This window comes from Taudactylus pleione, unplaced genomic scaffold (genome assembly GCF_031769625.1).
Source record: "Taudactylus pleione unplaced genomic scaffold, aTauple2 ptg000124l, whole genome shotgun sequence".
NCBI lineage: Eukaryota > Metazoa > Chordata > Amphibia > Anura > Myobatrachidae > Taudactylus > Taudactylus pleione.
Window position 1 is genome coordinate 3,094,244 of NW_028284526.1, and position 23,546 is coordinate 3,117,789.

General features: G+C 44.1%; 1 protein-coding gene across 1 annotated transcript; it reads left to right on the forward strand.

The window, feature by feature from the left end:
* The first annotated feature begins 7,011 nt into the window (after window positions 1-7,011).
* LOC148523974 (olfactory receptor 4B13-like) lies at window positions 7,012-17,536 on the forward strand. The gene is made up of 2 exons (XM_088472464.1): window positions 7,012-7,118; window positions 16,475-17,536. Exon 2 carries the CDS (start codon window positions 16,592-16,594, stop codon window positions 17,534-17,536), a length of 945 nt encoding a protein of 314 aa, XP_088328590.1. The 5' UTR covers window positions 7,012-7,118; window positions 16,475-16,591.
* The last annotated feature ends 6,010 nt before the right edge of the window (window positions 17,537-23,546 follow it).

Here is a 23,546-nt window from a genome sequence, read left to right on the forward strand (position 1 = left end):
GTAAAAATTAAAAACAATTCACAAGAAAGGAGAGGGAAGTTTTGGCCAGAAAGGAATATGAGGCAAGCACAGAAGGAGTGTGGGAAAAGTAGCCAATGGTGTCACAGTTTTTTCGCCCGTTTGGCTGGGGGAGGGAGGGCACCAGACCGGGTCCGGGATTTCTTCGGGCTGGCCTGTCCAGAGGCAGATGTTGTGGCCTCTGGACTAGGCACAGGGCTAGGCACATTTGGAGGATTGGCTGATGTTGTGCCAGAGGTGGAGGATCCTGATATTCCGGCAGGAAGGGAGGTCGGCTCCACCATGTGCTGGCGAACGAGCTGCTCCAGGGCAGTGGCGATGCGGATGTTGGCCCTGGTATTTTCCGCCAGGGCCTGACCAATGGTCACGTTGGCCGCAGCATTTTGCTCCAGGGCCTCAGCCACCCGTACCAGACTGGCGTCCATCCTCTGCAGAATCTCCGTATGGAAATCCGATTTTAAATTGAGTTCTGTGAGGAGGGACACTGCCTGCGAGGGGGATTGCCCTGGACTGGCTTCTGCAGGGTCCTCAGCCGGATGTACTGGTTCCTCCCCTGCAGAGCCAGCAGAAATTCTGCGGCCAAGGCTCCCCTCTGGAGCAGACTCATCCGCCTGTGTCTCTGTTGGAAAAATGAGAAAAGACTCACATTAGAATCTACATATTGGCACAATAACATTTCACAGTTGGTGACATCACAACATTTACCTGGGACAACATGAGGAGCCGCAAAGTCTGGCATGTCTGTATCCATGTTGGACACGCCAAACACCTCCACAGGCTGCACACACCCCTGTGCCAGCTCTTCTAAATTAGTAAACTCCAATGACACAGGGGTGGGACCTCCACCTGTCCCCCTTGCATGCCTAGCCCTGTGTGCCATTTTTTGTTTCAGGCAATATTTGAAGTCTTGCCATCTGTGGGTTAAATTGGAACCATTACTTTTTATTTGATTTGGTTGTTGGTTTTAGGGTGGTCAAGTATTTACTTACCGCCGTTTGACATCCCGGGCTAGACGGACATAATCCCCCACCCTATTGACATCCACGGCTACCTCTTCCCACATTCTCCACTTCTGGCTTGCACTCATATTCCTGTCTGCCTGTGGCAGGATGTCCACACACTTCTGAATCAAAACCTCCATCTCCTTTCTTGTGAATTGTGGCTGCCTTTTCTTTTTGGCAGCTTTGCCCAGATTACTGGGCCCAGCAGCCTCTTCCATGTCATCCTCCTCACCTATTTGGGGTAATTTGAAGAAATCTCAACTTCCCAACTTGCACAATAATATGTTTATAATTAATCATTGAGTCAAAATGCATGAAATACTTACCGCGGGACTGTTGTCCATTGTTTTCCTGGTCTGTATCCATGTGTGTTGTTCCAACTAGAAATACACCAGAATTGTGTTTTTGTCTCGTGACGTATTTATACATGCGTCCTTATTTTGCGGCCGCATCATTGATTGTGCGTTCCTCTGATCCTTCCTTAATTTGGGCGGGAAACGAAACACTATTTATGGGTTGGGGCGTTTCGACTCTAGGTGGCGTTTATTGAATGTTGGAGGTTACGTTGGTTGGAGTTGATTGTTGGCTGGTTTAGGAGATTGCGTTTATTGTGGGGTTTTTTTTGGTTAGCGGTTTTTCTTGGTTTTTCGTTCCTCTTTTTCCACTTTTGGTTTTTTGGCTCGTTTCCAGTTTTGGTAAGTTTGGGGAAGTATAACTTCGGGGCAATTTGTCTCTCATTGTGGTGTTGAATTTTCTAATATGTTTTTTCCGTCATTTCATCTCTCTTAGGTTTTTTTTTGGCTCTGCCCCAAAGACATTTTGGTCCGGTTTCTTAGATATTAGCTCTTGGTAAGTTCATGTGTTAAATTGTTTAGGGAATGTTCTTGTTTGTCTGTACGCAACTTTGGTTGGCCTTCCACATGTTACGTTGTTTTTTGCCAAATCGAACTCTGTGGTTTTTTTTATTTTTTTTTTGCGGCGTTTTTCAGCCCTGTATTTGTGAACTAATTATCGCATTTTTACTACTTGCTATTGTGCCCTGTATTTGCGAACTAATTAGCGCATTTTTACTACTTGCTATTGTGCCCTGTATTTGCGAACTAATTATTGCATTTTTACTACTTGCTATTGTGCCCTGTATTTGCGAACTAATTATTGCATTTTTACTACTTGCTATTGTGCCCTGTATTTGCGAACTAATTAGCGCATTTTTACTACTTGCTATTGTGCCCTGTATTTGCGAACTAATTAGCGCATTTTTACTACTTGCTATTGTGCCCTGTATTTGCGAACTAATTAGTGCATTTTTACTACTTGCCATTGTGCCCTGTATTTGCGAACTAATTAGCGCATTTTTACTACTTGCTATTGTGCCCTGTATTTGTGAACTAATTAGCGCATTTTTACTACTTGCTATTGTGCCCTGTATTTGCGAACGAATTAGCGCATTTTTACTACTTGCTATTGTGCCCTGTATTTGCAAACTAATTAGCGCATTTTTACTACTTGCTATTGTGCCCTGTTTTTGCGAACTAATTAGCGCATTTTTACTACTTGCTATTGTGCCCTGTATTTGCAAACTAATTAGTGCATTGTGAAATGTGTATTCATCCCTTAATAATGTTTTTTGACGCCTGGAGCATTGGTTGATTACATTTGGCCTCTATTTGACGTAGTGTGCATAACATCATTTTGCTCTTGGGCCAAATGTGTGTGTGTCCCCTTTTATGTTTTGTGTTGCTTAAATTTGTGATAATGACATGGCCAGCATAAAATGATGTATATTTTTGATGTTATTATTTGCAGTTACAACATATCATGACAATACCCCGGCATGTAAGCATCAATGGATGGTATTTGAAAGCAAAGTTACATGTATTTTTATTGGGTGTTGTAAAAAGGCTGACCTTCCAATGTTGTCATTTCAGGTTGATTTGGGTCGGATTGTTCTGGCCCTGCTCCCGGAATCCGACCAACCTCAATCTCGTCCCAGGCGTAGGCATCATAGGCGTGCAAGGCCCCAGATATTTCGAACACGTGTCACCCTTTTTGGAATGCCAGATGATGAGGTTTTAAGATGATACCGTCTTCCTCCAAAAATCATCATAGACACTCTCTCATTAATAGAGAGTGATCTTGAGCGGCAAATTGACAGTCCTACAGCAATTCCACCACTTACGCAATTAATGGCGGTGTTACATTTCTGTGCCTCAGGATCGTTCCAAACAACGGTGGGAATAGTGGTGGGCATTTCACAATCCTCCTTTTCCCGGATCCTGAGGGCAGTGATGGAGGCACTTTTCAAACACCTCCATCATTTTATTCAAATGCCTTTGGATATGGGTGCCCTTAGTGTGGCCAAGGCCAATTTTTACCAAATAGCTGGCTTCCCACACATCATAGGGGTTGTGGATGGTACTCACATACCACTTCAGCCTCCAGCACGGCTGGAGGCAATATTTAGAAACCGTAAACACTATCACTCCCTCAATGTAATGGTGGTATGTGATGCCTCCCTCCAGATCCTGTCCCTGAATGCAAAATTACCAGGAAGTGCACATGACTCCTTCGTCATCCGGCAATCAGGAATATGGCACAAATTAACCAACCTACAAGCTGGTGATGCGTGGCTTCTGGGTAAGTGGAGACCTTTAGTACATAACAATGTTAAGCTTCATACAGAGTGAGCCTGATGTTGTCTTTTCGTTTTCACAGGAGACAGTGGCTACCCTTGCACGCCCTGGCTGCTCACTCCTTATTTGGCTCCCACACCAGGGCCACAAAGTGAGTATAATTCCGCACTTACTGCCACCAGGCAAGTGGTGGAGCGCTGTATCGGCCTTTTAAAAGGCCGATTCAGATGCCTCCACCGCGTATGTGGGGGGGCCATACGCGATGATGTGGTGGCCAGATTTTTTAGGTAATTATTTGCATAAAACCAGTGTTGCTACCTAATGTGGTTGGGTTTGTTTGAGAGCATCTAATTTTTGCTAATTTTTTTCTCCCTCTTCTGTTTTTTGACATAATCTTTGGCACTCCAACGATGACTACTTCCTGCTACCCTTACAAAACCTGTATGTGGATATTTTGTGGCTATATTCTGGAACACTTATTGCCACGCCATATATGTGGAATCATGTTTGCATGGTCCTTCGTCAACCAGTTCTTGATTGTTTTTTTTTGATGTTTGTTTTTTGGTATGTGTTGTATTTGAGATTATCACTGTGTGTTTTGTTTGTGAGTGACCACTTTGAATTTTCTGTTATGTTGGTAATAAATGTTTTTAGAGTGAAATGTTGTCCCTTTTTTGTAACGTTACCACCAAGTGTAACCAGGTTCACACACGTAACATTTGACTAAGGGGTAATCCAGTACTGACGCCATTTGAGCAAAAATGATTCCTTTATTCAGGGTCCAAACCAACACCAAAAGGAAGCCTGTACAATCCTTTTGCTTCGTAATATTGCCCTAAGCTGCTTGCACACCAACTAGGAACCTGGAAAATGTAGAAATATCTAATTGTGACTACACCAAAAAAGGAAAATCAGATTTGTACTGTTAGGTGTTTCTTGTGGCTGTTTGACCCAAAAATACAACACACACTGTTATTGGCCCAAATGTGAAATCCTTGCAGGAACACTCTACTTATGTCAGGGTAAACAATATGTGGTTGGGACAAAACGAATGAGCCAGAACGTAACATCAAACAAAACAATTTATTTACAGAATGGTGAAACAAAAAAAAACTACTCCCTAAGGACCACCAGCACCCCGATGATAGTGCTGTGCATCTGGGCCACACATCCGGCTAAATTTGCCCGAAGCCTCTGTTCCTCTGTGGGTGAGAAAAATTTGGGGATTAATACAACAATATTGAAACAACATAAAAAAACTATGTAAAAAACTAAAAAACACAAAAAACATTTTAACAAAACTGCATTAAAAATCATCAGACTAAAATGGTGTAGGGCAAAAATACAAGGCCTATGTAAAAATTCAGACAGGTGTGCTATGTGTATGTTGAAAACAGCAGTAACAGGTTACGGCAATCGACCAAAACCACTTATTTTTGGGAAAAAAACACAAAAAACAAAAAAATATAAACAAAAAACAAACAGTTTGTGTCGATAAAAAACAGGAAAAAAAAACATACCGGAAGACCCAACGCCAGCTACAGAAGGCCCTCCATCATTCTCCTCGGAGGTGGGTCCATTCCCCAAAGATTGGGGCGGTGTAATGACCGACTCCGGGGAGGGGGTCATTCGAAGAGGGGTGGTTGGAGGAGAGGGGGAATTGAGACGGAGGGGAAGGAGTCCAGAAAAATCTGGCTGAGGGTGTAGGAAGGCTGGGGAGGAGGGGGGAATAGGGGAAGGAGTGGAGTTGGAGTGTTGGCTGGGGGTGGGGGAGAGTGGCCGTGCTCGCCATCTGGCGGGACGCTGATGGCGTAGTCTTCACTGGGCCCCTAAAAGATGGTAAACAAATTGGGGTTAGTTCCATCACAAATCCGCAAACAAAATCAATTTCAAATGCACCCCCAAAACCAACAAAAAAAAAAAAACGAGGAGAATGAATACATCTGAAAGACAGCGAAAACATGGCCATGCAGATATGAGGAGAATGAATAAATATGAAAGACACGGAAAACATGGCCATGCAGATAGGAGGAGAATGAATAAATATGAAAGACAGGGAAAACATGGCCATGCAGATAGGAGGAGAATGATTAAATATGAAAGACACGGAAAACATGGCCATGCAGATAGGAGGAGAATGAATAAATATGAAAGACACGGAAAACATGGCCATGCAGTTAGGGCCACAAAGACAAACATGAAAACCACAATCCATTAAACTTACTCGCAGCGATCTGCATGCGAAAGCATGCCAGCAAGCGGGGCGTCCGCCGTTGCAGGTCCAACCACCTGCGCTCCAGCTGCCCGATATGGCGGCGTGAGCCGAAGGAGCGCAGGCGGGCCCGAACCTCCGCATATGCGGATCGCTTCTCCCGGTTGGTGATGGGTGGAGGCTGGCTGGTTATCCGCCGATCCATCACCTCTGTAAGCACCAGCAGCTCGCGCCTGGTGAATGCGGAGGCTCTCATGATGGCAATGGAGTTTTTCTTAAAAATTATTTTTGATAAAGTGCTCAAAAATGTTATGATTGGCTAATGTATTTAGGAAATTAACAGGAGCAATTCTATTGGTTAGTGTATGAGTCATGTGTTCGACAGGGCCAGAATTCTGAGGAGACTTATGATAGGCTTAATGCAGTGACATGCGTAAGCAAATTTACATAAAGAAATGAACTCCATGAAATATGCGGGGCTAAAAACAAATAGACCAATTATTTAATAGGGGTTAACATGTATTTTGACAAATAAAAGCGAATGTTTAAGCCGTACGTATTCTGCGGGTAAACACAAACACGGACATAAATAAAGTTTATTGCATTGTGTAAAAAAAAAAAAAAAACAATTAAGCTAATTGATATATTGATTAGCATGTTACGATTGAGGGAGGTAGGCAGAATAAACGAGCAGTTAATCGAAATGTCTCAGTCCAACTTCTGGGTAGTACTAGTGCGTGCGTTCCCTTCAAACCACTTCGGGGATGTACGCTCACTATTTGGCATGCTCATTAGATAAGAGTTTGGGGAGGATGTTTTGATGCGAACAAAAATACGAGCGTGTGCCTGAATTTAAATATTTCTTTACGTTCGCCCAACGTACGAACGGCCACTTGCGTCCGGGTCTGAATGAGGGCCAGAGTTTGCAGACGTCGAACCATAATGGAACCAGAGACTTGAATCAGGATGCAACCGGAGGTAAGTGACAATGGAACTGGAGACTTGAACTGAACTGGGACTGGAGCAGCTGAGCCGGAGTGGAACCGGAAGTTTAGACCGGACTGGGACCAGAGGAATCAGCAGCTGAGCCAGATTGGGACCAGAGATAACATCAGCTTGAACACAGGCTGGTAAGGTTCAGACTGGAAGCTGGACACAGCACAATGCTACTGAGTGTATGGAGCAGTCTCAGATGCAGCAGCTTGCAGGAATCCAGGAGACAGCAGCACAGGTTCAGGCAGCGGATTGGAGCAGGTACTTACATATTAGTGAGTGAGATCACAGGGAGGTAAAACTACACACATACACATACACACATACACACACACACATACATTGTTCCGACCATGTGCTAGTGTTAGGTGCAGGCTTAAATAGGGCGCTCCTGTCAGTGATAGGACGAGGCGATCATTTGAGCACAGGAGATGACCCAATGGAATGACAGTACTCTAGGACAGAGTGACCCACTTTAATAATCAACACCGGCAGTGTAAGTATGACTAAGTCCCGGTTTGGTAAATATATTAAGAACAGGAAGTCAATAAATAACAAGACATCACATGTGACTGTTTAAGGGCCTGATTCAGAGCCGCTCGTAAGCACATATGCGTATGGGTCATAATGCGCATGTGCCAACCAGTCAGTGCGGTCAGAAATCGTGTGCTCGCAAAATAGCGAGTGCCTGCTAATTTGAGTGGCAGGATGAGGCGTTTGTGGGTGGTAACAGGGGAAGGTGCTTGAAAACGGGGAGTGGAGATCAGAACGCAGGCGTGCCAAACGGTCAAAACGGGCATTTTAAGGGTGTGCATAATTAACAAAGCAGCGTCATCGACCACGTCACTTGGTTGTCTTTTAGCCTGAACTGTTCGCATGATTGCGGTAGGAAAATGCTACCACAAGAATAGCGAGCAGTTCATATGCCTTTCGATGTACTCGATTAATCAAATAAATAGTGGAGATGACGTATGATTCGAGCGGCCAGGGGGTGTTTTTTCCAAAATAGTGAGCGCATGTTTCGGACACTCGCTCAGACATAGAGGCATCAACAGACCGCAAAGAGTGAGCGCTCAATTTAAATAGCCAGCCCCTTTTTCTGAACGAGCGAGCGCAAATAGCGTCCGGCTCTGAATGAGGTCCTAAGACTTTTATGTTCTCTGGGAGGCATGTATCAAGTCTTGGAGGAAGATAAATTGGATATGTTGCCCATAGCAACCAATCAGCTTGCTTTGGGGAACTGCTCCACTTTATCTCTCACCAAGGCTTGATACAGTACATATCTAGTATTCATTCTAGCACCCTGCACCTGTCACAACCCATGCAGTTCCTCTTTCCTGCCTGGGGTGGCACTATCTGCTCTGGTGCTTCTAGCACACTCTGGGCTGTATCCCAGCAGTGTGCTAGAAGCACCAGAGCAGAGAGTGACACCCCAGGCAGGAAAGAGGAACTGCACGGATTGTGACAGGTGCTAGAATGAACACTATATATCCCCAATTTTCCATGTAGTGTGATGAGCTATAGAGACCCTAGTGATCTAACACAATTTCGTTAGAATAGTTACAGTATATTTGTGTATCAAATGGGTGTTCTCTAATTGTGCATTAGAAGACGTTTTCTAAGGGTTTTAGCCCTGTTTTTGGCACCAACCAGGGGCGTATCTATAATGGGTGCAGGGGGTGCGGTGCACATGGGCCCCCAGATCCAGGGGGGACCCGCACTGCACACCCTGCACCCATATTATTTAAAACTTACCTCTCCGAGGTCTCACGCTGGGTGTCAGCTCTGTACAAAAAGGCGTTTTAAGCATGCACAGTTGACTCCGGGCACACTCTAGTACCCAGAGTCTGCTAATGCTCCGGTGGCTGGCCAGCCGCATCAGTCAGCTGCCAGCTGCCGGGAAGAGAGGAGGGGGCCCTGAACGGGGAATGCACATGGGCCTTCTCCTCTCTAAAGACACCCCTGGCACCAACCTTTGTTCTAGTACTCGCCAGTAGTGTGGTGGAATAACCCCAATCATTAAATCGAGTCACCATATTTTTACATATTGGACTCCTATCTGGTGTTCAGGCCAGTGATTTTTTTACACAAGAGTTGAGAAAAAGGATAGCCTTCTTTATCTATTGTTTCAGCGAGAGGATGGATACTGTGTATCTCACGTGTCACCATGGCAACACACAGCAAATGTCATGACGTACTTCCGCTTCTGTTGCCGGAAGTGAGGCAAAGCGCAGCGGTGATCAGTGTGTTTTGTCAGTGTGGGTGTATATTTAAGGTACAGTATAAGCAGTTTTATTGTACTAATGTTCCCCAATGACGGGTTAATAAGGCTGAAACTTTACAGTGCCGGACTGTCTATATTGATTATAAGCGTTTGCCCGCAGCTTCGCTTATGTGGATGTCTGTTATTGCTCAGCAGAACTCATTTTACAAAGACAGTAGTGGCATTTATTAGTGTGATGTATATTTTATTTTGTAGACATTGATCACAATATTTGCAGTTTTTTCTTCAGGGAGTAATGCAAAAAGATGTTTGGGGCTACTAACTAGTGAGCAAGCCATGTAAAGGCTACTTAACCTACAGTAACACTGAAAGGTTAACATGTGGGGCCAAATGTAATAGGGTGAGAGTTTAGAAAATGTGATAGAAAACTAGGGGTGAGCGGGTTCGGATTTCTGAAATCCGAACCCCCCCGAGCCCCCCCGATCCGAGTCCGATCCGAATCAGGCTCGACTTTTCCCGCCTGACTCGGATCTGAAATCGAGGCAAAATGTCATCATCCCGCCTTCCGAGTCTCGCGGGTTTTGGATCCTATATAAGGTACCCGCGTCGGCGCCATTTTCTCACTCGGCTGTGGACAGTGAAGAGGGAGGGTGGGAGTTAGGGCTGTGTAGTGTAGTGTAGTGTAGTGCTGCTGTTGTCCACTACTTCAAAGTCCATAGGGCTGGCTGTGTTGTGCTGTGCTGCTGTTGTTAATAGGGGCTGTGTCCACTACTTCAAAGTCCATAGGGGCTGGCTGGACTGTGTTGTGCAGTCAGTTCTCCATAGGGGCTGTGTCCACTCCAAAGTCCTGTGCAGTGTCCCAGTCCTAAAGGGGTGCTGTAGTGTTGTCCAGGGGGTGCTCTGTCCATCAGGGGTGCTCCCCCCAAGTGCTAAAAAAATTATATATTTTCTGTGTTTGTGAATTGTGTGCGCAGTAGCCGCACGTGCATCAACAAAGTAGTGCCAAGCGTGCGCCTGTGTCATAAGTAAAGGGCCGGCTGGCTTGACCGTTAAGGGTGCTGTAACCCCCGAAAGTACACTCCAGTCCAAACCAAAAAAAAAATTATTTTCTGTGTTTGTGAATTGTGTGCGCAGTAGCCGCATGTGCATCAACAAAGTAGTGCCAAGCGTGCGCCTGTGTCATAAGTAAAGGGCCGGCTGGCTTGACTGTTAAGGGTGCTGTAACCCCCGAAAGTACACTCCAGTCCAAACCAAAAAAAAAATTATTTTCTGTGTTTGTGAATTGTGTGCGCAGTAGCCGCACGTGCATCAACAAAGTAGTGCCAAGCGTGCGCCTGTGTCATAAGTAAAGGGCCGGCTGGCTTGACCGTTAAGGGTGCTGTAACCCCCAAAGTACACTCCAGTCCAAACCAAAAAAAAAATTATTTTCTGTGTTTGTGAATTGTGTGAACAGTAGCCGCATGTGCATCAACAAAGTAGTGCCAAGCGTGCGCCTGTGTCATAAGTAAAGGGCCGGCTGGCTTGACCGTTAAAGGGTGCTGTAACCCCCAAAGTACACTCCAGTCCAAACCAAAAAAAAAATAATTTTCTGTGTTTGTGAATTGTGTGCGCAGTAGCCGCACGTGCATCAACAAAGTAGTGCCAAGCGTGCGCCTGTGTCATAAGTAAAGGGCCGGCTGGCTTGACCATTAAAGGGTGCTGTAACCCCCGAAAGTACACTCCAGTCCAAACCAAAAAAAAAATTATTTTCTGTGTTTGTGAATTGTGTGCGCAGTAGCCGCACGTGCATCAACAAAGTAGTGCCAAGCGTGCGCCTGTGTCATAAGTAAAGGGCCGGCTGGCTTGACCGTTAAAGGGTGCTGTAACCCCCAAAGTACACTCCAGTCCAAACCAAAAAAAAAATTATTTTCTGTGTTTGTGAATTGTGTGCGCAGTAGCCGCACGTGCATCAACAAAGTAGTGCCAAGCGTGCGCCTGTGTCATAAGTAAAGGGCCGGCTGGCTTGACCGTTAAAGGGTGCTGTAACCCCCAAAGTACACTCCAGTCCAAACCAAAAAAAAAATTATTTTCTGTGTTTGTGAATTGTGTGCGCAGTAGCCGCACGTGCATCAACAAAGTAGTGCCAAGTGTGCGCCTGTGTCATAAGTAAAGGGCCGGCTGGCTTGACCGTTAAAGGGTGCTGTAACCCCCAAAGTACACTCCAGTCCAAACCAAAAAAAAAATTATTTTCTGTGTTTGTGAATTGTGTGCGCAGTAGCCGCATGTGCATCAACAAAGTAGTGCCAAGCGTGCGCCTGTGTCATAAGTAAAGGGCCGGCTGGCTTGACCGTTAAAGGGTGCTGTAACCCCCAAAGTACACTCCAGTCCAAACCAAAAAAAAAATTATTTTCTGTGTTTGTGAATTGTGTGCGCAGTAGCCGCACGTGCATCAACAAAGTAGTGCCAAGCGTGCGCCTGTGTCATAAGTAAAGGGCCGGCTGGCTTGACCGTTAAAGGGTGCTGTAACCCCCGAAAGTACACTCCAGTCCAAACCAAAAAAAAAATAATTTTCTGTGTTTGTGAATTGTGTGCGCAGTAGCCGCACGTGCATCAACAAAGTAGTGCCAAGCGTGCGCCTGTGTCATAAGTAAAGGGCCGGCTGGCTTGACCGTTAAAGGGTGCTGTAACCCCCAAAGTACACTCCAGTCCAAACCAAAAAAAAAATTATTTTCTGTGTTTGTGAATTGTGTGCGCAGTAGCCGCACGTGCATCAACAAAGTAGTGCCAAGTGTGCGCCTGTGTCATAAGTAAAGGGCCGGCTGGCTTGACCGTTAAAGGGTGCTGTAACCCCCGAAAGTACACTCCAGTCCAAACCAAAAAAAAAATTATTTTCTGTGTTTGTGAATTGTGTGCGCAGTAGCCGCACGTGCATCAACAAAGTAGTGCCAAGCGTGCGCCTGTGTCATAAGTAAAGGGCCGGCTGGCTAGACCGTTAAAGGGTGCTGTAACCCCCGAAAGTACACTCCAGTCCAAACCAAAAAAAAAATTATTTTCTGTGTTTGTGAATTGTGTGCGCAGTAGCCGCACATGCATCAACAAAGTAGTGCCAAGCGTGCGCCTGTGTCATAAGTAAAGGGCCAGCTGGCTTGACCGTTAAAGGGTTCTGTAACCCCCAAAGTACACTCCAAACCCAAAAAATATATATTTTCTGTGTTTGTGACTTATGTGCACTGTGGCTGCACGTGCATCAACAAAGGAGCAGCGCCAAGCGTGCGCCTGTGTCCCATAAGTAAAGAGCCGGCTGGCTCATTTCTTAAAGGGTGGTGTAACCCACAAAGTGCACTACTCTCCAGCAAAAATAAAAAAATATTTTCTGTGTTTGTGTGCGCTTTAGCCGCACGTATATATATCAATATAACATAAATGGAGGACCAAACTTTCTCCGATAAAAATAAAATAGGGAAAGATCAAGAACCACTTCCTCCTAGTGCTGTTGCTGCTGCTGGGAGTTGTTCATCATCCCAGAGAGGAAGTAGGAACATCACTACTTTTACTAAACAATTGACCCTCCAACAGTCCCTAGCGATGAGGATGAAGTATGACAGCAGTCATCCTGAAGCAAAACGTATAACTGAGGCCTTGACTGCTATGTTGGTGTTAGACGTGCGTCCGGTATCCGACATTAGTGCAGTGGGATTTAGACAATTGATGGAGGTAGTGTGTCCTCGGTTCCAAATCCCGTCTAGATTCCACCTGCATCCTCAAAGCAGCAGCGACAAGCGTGCGTCTGTCTGTTAAAGGGTGGTGACACCCTCAAAGTGTGCTACACAAACAATAAAAATATTCTTCTTCTTTTTTCTGTCTTTGTGAATTGTGTGGGCTGTAGCCACACCCGCATCCTTAAAGCAGCAGCGACAAGCGTGCATCTGTCTGTTAAAGGGTGGTGACACCCTCAAAGTGTGCTACACAAACAATTAAAATATTGTTCTTTTTTCTGTCTTTGTGAATTGTGTGGGCTGTAGCCGCACCTGCATCCTCAAAGCAGCAGTGACAAGCGTGCGTCTGTCTGTTAAAGGGTGGTGACACCCTCAAAGTGTGCTACACAAACAATAAAAATATTCTTCTTCTTTTTTCTGTCTATGTGAATTGTGTGGGCTGTAGCCGCACCTGCATCCTTAAAGCAGCAGCGACAAGCGTGCGTCTGTCTGTTAAAGGGTGGTGTAACTCTCAAAGTGCTCCAAAAAATAAAAAACTATTTTTTTAATGTGTTTGTGACTTGTGTGCGATGTAGCCGCACTTGCATCCTCAAAGCAGCAGCGACAAGCGTGCGTCTGTCTGTTAAAGGGTGGTGACACCCTCAAAGTGTGCTACACAAACAATAAAAATATTCTTCTTCTTTTTTCTGTCTTTGTGAATTGTGTGGGCTGTAGCCGCACCTGCATCCTTAAAGCAGCAGCGACAAGCGTGCGTCTGTCTGTTAAAGGGTGGTGACACCCTCAAAGTGTGCTACACAAACAATTAAAATATTGTTCTTTTTTTTTCGGTCTTTGTGAAATGTGTGGGCTGTAGCCGCACCTGCATCCTTAAAGCAGCAGCGACAAGCGTGCGTCTGTCTGTTAAAGGGTGGTGACACCCTCAAAGTGTGCTACACAAACAATTAAAATATTGTTCTTTTTTCTGTCTTTGTGAATTGTGTGGGCTGTAGCCGCACCTGCATCCTTAAAGCAGCAGCGACAAGCGTGCGTCTGTCTGTTAAAGGGTGGTGACACCCTCAAAGTGTTCTACACAAACAATTAAAATATTGTTCTTTTTTTTCGGTCTTTGTGAAATGTGTGGGCTGTAGCCGCACCTGCATCCTTAAAGCAGCAGCGACAAGCGTGCATCTGTCTGTTAAAGGGTGGTGACACCCTCAAAGTGTGCTACACAAACAATTAAAATATTGTTCTTTTTTTTTCGGTCTTTGTGAAATGTGTGGGCTGTAGCCGCACCTGCATCCTTAAAGCAGCAGCGACAAGCGTGCGTCTGTCTGTTAAAGGGTGGTGACACCCTCAAAGTGTGCTACACAAACAATAAAAATATTCTTCTTCTTTTTTCTGTCTTTGTGAATTGTGTGGGCTGTAGCCGCACTTGCATCCTCAAAGCAGCAGCGACAAGCGTGCGTCTGTCTGTTAAAGGGTGGTGTAACCCTCAAAGTGTGCTCCACAAACAATAAAAATATTCTTTTTTTTTTTCTGTCTTTGTGAATTGTGTGGGCTGTAGCTGCACTTGAATCCTCAAAGCAGCAGCGACAAGCATGCGTCTGTCTGTTAAAGGATTACATCGGTGACAGCATCCAAGTAGGCATGTCAGACAGTCCGTACCTGTACTGGCAGGAAAAAGAAGCAATTTGGAGGTCCCTGTACAAACTGGCTCTATTTTACCAGAGTTGCCCCCCCTCCAGTGTGTACTCCGAAAGAGTGTTTAGTGCAGCCAGGAACCTTGTCAGCGAAAGGCGTAGGAGGTTGCTTCCACAAAATGTGGAGAAGATGATGTTCATAAAATGAATTATCAACTCTTCCAGGGAGACCAGCCTCCAGAACGTACAGAGGGACCTGTGGTTCCAGCAGGGATGAATTAATACTCTGTGAGGATGAGGATGTACACACTGAAGAGGGTGAGGAATCGGTGGATGAGGAGGATGAGGATGACATCTTGCCTCCGTAGAGCCAGTTTGTGCAGGGACAGATAAATTGCCAGCTTGTTTTGTGGGGGCCCAAACGAACCAATCATTTCAGCCACAGTTGTGTGGCAGACCCTGGCGCTGAAATGATTGGTTTGTTAAAGTGTGCATGTCCTGTTTATACAACATAAGGGTGGGTGGGAGGGCCCAAGGACAATTCCATCTTGCACCTCTTTTTTTTCTTTGCATTATGTACAGTTTGGGGCCTAGTTTTTCAATGCCATCCTGTCTGCCACTGCAGTTTCACGCCTAGATGGGTCACGTGTTTGTGCCGCCCACTCGTGTCGCTTAGCATAGTCATCCAGCTACCTTGGTGCAACCTTTTGGACATAAAAACACTATTGTGAGGTGTGAGGTGTTCAGAATAGACTGGAAATGAGTGGAAATTAAGGTTATTGAGGTTAATAATAGCATAGGAGCAGAAAAACCTACAAATTCTGTGATTTTAGCTGTTTTTATGCTTTTTTTCAAAAAAATACAGATCCAAAACACAAAACCCAGAACCCAAAACACGGAAGGGTGGTTTTGGCAAAACCAATCCAGATCCAAAACATGAAGAAAGATCCAGATCCAAAACCAAAACACAAAACACGAAAAGTGGCCGGTGCACACCCCTATAGAAAACACCCATTTTTAAACTCAGCCAATGTAATAAAGTCACTGAACATGTAAACTCGCATGTTTTTCAGACACAAAAAACTCTCAAGATTTAAACTTGCATGCAGATGTTTCCTGTTTTGAAAATACAACTCGATCAATGTATTAGTGTGAGAGTTTTACTGCTAAACTCTCACATTTTCTGAACTCTCACCCTATTACATTTGGCCCATAGTATTTGTTTTGGTGCGCCATTTACTGGATTGACATGCATACTACAATTTCATGTATCAAGATAAGCTGCCTGATTAGTGCTTAATATATAGTTAGATTTTCCAGTGAAATAGATCTTGAGATATATATATATATATCCATGTATTTCTATATGCATACTTATATAACTGTATGCATTCTGGGTGTGCGATATATATATATATATATATATATTTAGTCATTTTGGGCTTGTGGACCCTGTGCAAATTCCAATTAAAAAAAAGCATTTTGTCTCTGTATTTCACAAACAATTACTAAAAGTATATTTGTCCTCAAAAAATTATATTTATATATATATATCTAATAATTTTTGTCTTGAGGAGCCTGCACACTGCACACACACCGAGTATCAAGCATCTGGTTTTTCCTTTATTGCTCCTCTCCCTGATGTAACATTGAGATAACACATACCTCAGTTTCTTTCTAGGTGACTAAGATACAATATACAATATTGAAAACACAATCCACATGCATCCCGTAGTTTTTACACGATGCCAGAACAAACAGACAGACAGACAAAAATTCCGAAAACATAAAAAATGTCTCCGTAGCTCATACACAGTCCTAAGGGGTACATGTCTCCAAAAATAATTCCATGTACAGACACCAACAGTACAACTTTAGATATACAGTAAGTATAGATTCCAAGACCGATGAGTGACACTTTTTTACTCTAAAATGCAGCGCTGAGGTCCCATTTCCCCTCATTGCATCATAAAGCAAACTGTGAAGTCTTTTTTCACTATTCTAGGATTGATCCTCATTAATAGTTACAAATTCTTTTGTTTACACTATAAAACTACAATTAAAACGTTTCTCTTACAGATCTCTGACCAGAGCTGTGGAGAGATTTTGAGAAAAAAAAATTGGTTTGTACTTCTCACTATACAGGATTCTACATCTATATCAGCCAAGGCTCTGTACTGAACAGAAAGAAGCGAGATGGAACAGACGTTCAATGTCAGCACCCACTTGGTTCTCCTGGGTCTTGTAGAGATGGAAGAATTCAAATATTTGTACTGCGCCCTTTCTGTCATTATATACTTATGTATTATGTTTTTGAGTATTATTATTGTATTTGTGGTTTTGATGGATCAAGGTCTACAGAAGCCCATGTACATCCTCATATGTAAGCTGGTCCTCAATGGAATGTTTGGGAGCTCCACAATGATTCCAAAGCTGATAGCTGACCTGATCACCTCCTCTAAGACCATCTCCCATGGTGACTGTGTTACTCAGACATTGTGCATTACACTTTTTGCATTTTATGAAATGAGCACATTTACCCTCATGGCGTATGATCGCTACCTGGCCGTCTGTCACCCTCTGCACTATGTCACCCTGATGACCAACAAGAAGGTTATAACCCTCATCGTTGGATCTTGTGTAATGACATTCGCTGTTGTCCTAATAGCTATTCTACTGACTTGGGCACTTCCTCTTTGCGGGAAAAAGATAAATAATATATTCTGTGATAATATGTCCCTCATTATTCTGTACTGCTCAGACAATTCTCTCAGTAAAATCTATTCAGCTGCTGTAGTTGCCACCTACATAATCGTCACCATCTCAGTCACTGTGTTCTCCTACCTGTGGATATTTGTTGTCTGCCTGAAAGTCTCCAAAGAGTCCCGTCAGAAAGCCGTCCACACCCTGGTGACCCATCTACTCAACTTCTCTGTCTTTCTATTAGGAGTTCTCTTTGTTGCAGTCAGATACAGACTGGGTAGCATAACCCTCCCTGTTATGGTCCATGCTCTCCTGTCTATTACTTTTCTAGTATTTCCACCACTCTTTAACCCCCTGATATACGGGATCCGGAAACACGCCCTGAAAATAAAAGTCCTTCATCATTTGCGCAATGTAAATGGGATTAAAATGAACTAACCGGCAGCTGTGATCTTCAACCAAATCTGTCATAAGTGAAAATTAAAACAACGTACTACTGTAGATGCTGCATATGTGAAGCTCTGTCCTTCGGTATCCGTATCAGTTTATAAGGTCAAATGAAATTAGAGATGTGCGGTTCGGTTCTCCAGAAATCCAATACCACCCAAATTTTGTGAATGCGGAAGAACCCAGTCGCGTTTCTAATCTCCTGAGGAAATCCATATAAATCCGAGTCGGGGTTCTGATCTTCCAGCAGTTCAAAATTCAGATTTTAAATCCGAATTTCAAGTTTTGGATTTAAAAAAATTATATGATTTTAGCTGTTTTTGAAAAAAATAAATTTTATTTAAAAAAAAAAAAGAAAGACATCTAAAACCAAAACACTTGAGGGACTTTTTGCATAACCAAAACATAAAGCTGAAACGAGATCCATCAATACACTGAGGTCAGCGCACATCTCTGATTAAAATATTACCTTGATTTGCACCAGATTTTATTTGCAGCATTTGCAGGACTAAAAAAGCAACCGGTGACCTCTGCTGGGCCTGGGTAGGACATCGGCCCTGTCCTGCAGGATCTTTGCCCCTAGGAGCAAACTACATTGTAATAAGCTCATTGCAGGTAAATCCCTCTTCAAAGATATTTATTGGGCAGAATCTTTGTGTTTTTGTTTCACTGTGAAACAACAGATCTATTGTGTAGCTACATGTTCGTCCAATACACACACCTCATGTTATCTCTTCATAGGACATGCTGGGAGGATAGAGCTCTCTGAAGGTGGGGTTCCCCTTTAAATCCACTCTGTAATGTACTGGGGTGTGCCTAAATATTCTGCATCTGTTACACCATAAACCATAAACATGTGTATATGAGTAGTGTACCCTAATACAGACAAACATGTGTATATGAGTAGTGTACCCTAATACAGACAAACATGTGTATATGAGTAGTGTACCCTAATACAGACAAACATGTGTATATGAGTAGTGTACCCTAATACAGACAAACATTGTCACTTTAATAATTATCTTTTATCGGTCAGAAATATAAAAATCACTTATTAAGAAGGATGACGCACACAAAAATTCAAATGGTTAAATTCTCTACATTTGGCTCATTTCAGCAATTTATGGGGACAATAAGGGACTGGTTTAAGGGTGGACAGAGAGGCGACCACGGCTGAGCCTTTTGGCGGTCGCCAGACTGCGACTTTATGCGAATGCTGCGACAAAGACCTTCCTTGGTGTACATCCATGCGTATGACAGTGCAAGGAATGAGACGCCGCACGCATTCAGCGTTCGCAGGTGCTGAAAAACTGCCTGTTGTGACGCCGCCACCTGTCGCATCATCAACACCCCCATAACACCCCCATAACTCCCCCATAACACGCCCATAACACCCCCATAACACCCCTATAACACCCCCATAACATGCCCATAACACCCCCATAACATGCCCATAACACCCCTATAACACGCCCATAACACGCCCATAACACGCCCATGAGCCATCTCCATGCACCTGTTCAGCCACCTTCCAGGAACGCCCGGCACTTTTCGATGACATTTCTAATACCGTGCGTCTTATTCACAGCTGCGCCTTTGTGTGTACGCTCTGTGTAACGCATACACCGGAGTGTTTTGTGATTCTCACGCTCATGAAGTAGTAAAATAATGCTCAACTCTGTGTACATCGGAATTGTGCCGTCCCTGAATCGCTCCACTTGTCTGGAAAGTATTCCAAGTATTCATAATGCTCCATTTACTAATGAAATATAATCCCTTTACCGCTCACTATAGGAGTTATGCCACCTTTCTGCATTTAATAAACAGCGGTAACCTAAGATCTCCCTGTTTTCACAGCATCGCTCTCGCCATCTTTTAGATGGCGAGAGCGATGTGGGCCCTATTGCTGGCAATGGAGACATGGCGGTTCCTTTCCGGCTTCAGCAAAGCCTTCCAGGTACTGCCGGGTTCCAGTGTCATGCAAATGTGCCGATGGACCATCGCGCATGCGCATAACCCTTGAGCCCCATTGCTGGCAGCATTAGGCTGCCAGCAGCTAAGCAGAGGACCTTGCCGAGGACTTCGCTGGACTTTGCAGGACCTTGCCGGAGGGGTAAGTATTAATAAATACTAGTGGCATATTCATTTGTATCACAGTCATACTAAATGAATATTGCCGATGGTATTTTAGTTCGTTTATAAATGGGGCCCTACAATAACATTCCCCTTGGAATGGAAACTAATGGCAGAGTCACTTTCTAGCCCGCAGGGTAGATCTACTAACCCATGTTGAGTCAAAGCAGCCGATTATCGGCTGCTTTCACCAATGGATTTAAAGTGGCAACAAACTATACTAAACTAAACCAGTCTATTGCCATTTTAAATCCATCAGACAAAGCAGCCGATCATCGATGGCATTGATGCGGGTTAGTAAATCTATCCTTACATCTCATCTGTCATTTTTTCTTTTATGCAAATGTATTGCCTCTATAGAATTTTCTTTGTTTATATATTTCCTATTTAACAATAACTAATCATATAACAATAACTAATCATATAACAATAATCATATAACAATAACTAATCATATAACAATAACTAATAATATAATAATAACTAATCATATAACAATAACTAATCATATAACAATAATCATATAACAATAACTAATCATATAACAATAACTTGCTGATCATAATTTAATTTCTACATATACTTAACATAAGCAGCATTTCTAATAAAAAACTATATTTTAAAAACATGATGATATTAAGTATTTTTAGAAGAACTCTTTATACATATCATGCACCAGTACTAACATCCTGACAGCTGCGCCAACCCTGGCTCCTTCCTGGCTGCTGCTGGTGTGTCCGCACTGGGCACGGTGTCACTCAGCCTCACCTCCTCCAGTGATAGACAGTCAGTCCGCCTCCCGCCTCCTGCAGGCCGCTCTGCGGGGGTAATTGTGCATGTGTGCACCAAGGCTCCGCCTCCACCAATGACAGACTGTCTGCTTCACCTCCAACCAGGAGCGCTGCTGGGATAACTGCGCAAGCATGAGCCTTTGCGATGAATTAACACCAAATACTTTTGATGCGATGGTTACTGCCATGGCATGGCAACATTCAATGGCAGGAGGTCCGACCCACCATTCGGTGACCAAGTTTTAGTGTTTCTTAGATTAAGATTTAATCAGCAATGAACCCTTAACATCGGCCCCTCATGCAGAATTACAGCAGCCCTGACCTTACTCAGAAATTGCTAACCTCGGCATACGCAGTGAGTACACAAGCTGCGTATGCTGTTGCAGTGGCTAATTAGTGCACGCCTATGCAATGGCATTCAAAGGACAGACGCGGCTGCGTTTCACTGACCGCCCCCCTCATCACCACCCCCAAAACGCTCACTGTCTGTCATTCACTCTGCGATGGCTCTCTGTGGTCTGCGTGATCGCAGTGCGGTCGCAGTGGCGCCTTCGCACACTTGTACAGCGTTGTATACGCATGCGCGGTATGCAACAATCGGCCATCTGCGTACGCTTTAGCAGTTGCGATCCTTAATGAATCAGGCCCTTAATTTGCAAATGAACAAAAGACCAAATTGTTGTGTGACCTCTGTTTTAGGCAAAGGCGAGTTTTATGGTGATTTGCCGGGACGCCCCTGCATTCTCCTCTCCATGTCTTTATCTCATTTACATAGAATGTTTTACTCAAATACCTCCAATGTTTGGTGCAGAATTTTGCTGTAAAATTATTTATCCTTCTTAACTTATTGGACTCCACCCAAATCTAAACTTGAGATTTTGGGTGGAGATTTTGCTCTTTTCTTTCTTTTTTACAACTAATTTCCTTTTTTTCACTGAAATTGAATGAAGTTAAAAATGATTGGGAAATAAGTATTAGAGAGGAATGCGCTCCAGGGCAATCACCTGTTCCTTTATTGAAGCCAAGTAGCCACCTTTACCAAGATGGCCGCTGCAAACCCATACTGAGCATGTAACACCAGCGCCATTTTTTCTATGTGTCTGAGAGAGTGTCTCTGTGGTTGTGCAGCAGCACATGTTCCAATATACAAGTAGTACCACAGATATCACTGCTACCACTATCTCTGGCAACATAACTACTTACTCTGTATTACATTGTGTTACTGCTGACAATTACTGTTATCCTCAATAAACCTCCAAACACGATTAATAAACTGTCTGGACTAACCTCCATTTTACATTACTGGTGACTAATGTACTACACCAATACGACATAGCAACAATAAGAATTAAAATGTCTATAGTACACATATTGTCAGTGGCACCTCCATCAGGGTACTTGTACAATGGCCCTTTAGACCACAATAAAATTAGGCAGAATACCTCTAACCTATATCATTTATAATCAACAGCTGAGCTTACTAATGTGGTCTCCAGGAGATCTCCACGTCTTCTGCAATGATTAGCCCCACCACCATGTTTCTTTTAGGAAACGGAAGAAATATGCGGTAGAAGATAGTCTATCCATTCTGTTAATTGCAACTATCCCCAGCATAGAAAATTACAGGGACAAGCTGTCCTGGTACAAAAGGTGACCAGGGAAACAAGTGGGACCCTCACCACAGATGGTAGCCATGTCACCTCTTTCTAAGTCCTATTTCCCTGCTAGTCTGCCCGGGGTTATTATTAGAACTTCCCTCTGTACTCATAGTACATAGGCTTGGGTAGAGATGCCATCTACTTGTCCGAAGGGATCAATCCAATTATTCTATAAGGTCTGTCATGTATGCACAGGGGGAGCAACTGCTAGGGAGATGGGACAGTCCCTGACAGGAGGACCCGTCATGCCTCCTGAGCAGAGTAAGCAGGGGATTGCATGGAGCAGGGTGCAAATCAGGTGCACTGGAGCAGAGCAGCAAAGAGTGGGGTGGGGGCAGAACACTAGAGAGGGGGGTGGTGCAGGACTGAGTGGGGGACTGGTGAGGAGTGGGTCATTTACTAGTATTATAATAACTGACCTGTGTTCTGGTTCAGGTATGTACGCTAATGCTCCCACGGTACCACACATGAATATGTAGCGTAGAACCAGTTATTACCAGTTTTTGGAGTCGATGACCACAGTGATCACATAAATGTCTAGATAAAAGAGGACTCTAAAAATCTGGCTGTAAGCAGCAGAGAGGGCCCAACCCAGGTGTAGGGTCTGTTACTGGGCCATTCATCATCAGAGGTCTGATAGGACCACCTTGGTGTAATATCCCAGAAGCAAGTTATATTCACTATAAAGGAACTATGTATTAGAACTGGGTTTTAATATATTGATATATATAGCATGATGTATGTAAATTAATATTTATGGGGTAATGTGGTTATTAATGCAGATAAAATGTAAGAAGGAACCTCCCTGAGTACCTACGTATGGTACTGCCCTAGGACGTTAGAACTGTTGGGGTGAGGAGACACGCGCTGGCAGGGTAGTTACTGGGAGTTACCGGCAGTTGGAGAGAGCATACAGAGGCTTCAGCGTATTGTGGCAGACAGCAGGGCCTGTAGACCTTTCAGCAGCCAACTAGGGAGTGGTAGGAAGAGGCGGAGATTGTGTGGAAGAGATCAGGTACTCCCGTCAGTGTCCAACGGAAGTCCTGGGAGGCACGGCAGAGGCAGAGATTGGGACAGAGGTTGTTAAGCCAGCCTGGCTGTTGAGAGGTGGTTCCTGGTTATGCATTGGCCCAAGTCAGTCGGAGTTAGGAGGAGGCATCTGGGGCTGAAGCGATAGCATCGTGAGTACAACCAGAACTTAGACCTCTCACAGAACTATACTTTATCACCTCTGTGCAGTGAGGTAAAGACAGTAAAGAGACAGTAAACCGCATTACGCATTACACAGTGATCCCCAACCATTTACATCTGCTAAGAGCTAAACAGGATAATCCGTGTAAAATGCAGCACCCTTGTAGCCACAGAAGAGATAGACAGGACTGACTAAAAAATGAGATAGCATCACGCTGCCAACCGTCA

Excerpts from the sequence above, each read along its gene's own strand:
- LOC148523974 (XM_088472464.1), top strand. The coding sequence starts at position 16,592 with ATGGAACAGACGTTCAATGTCAGCACCCACTTGGTTCTCCTGGGTCTT.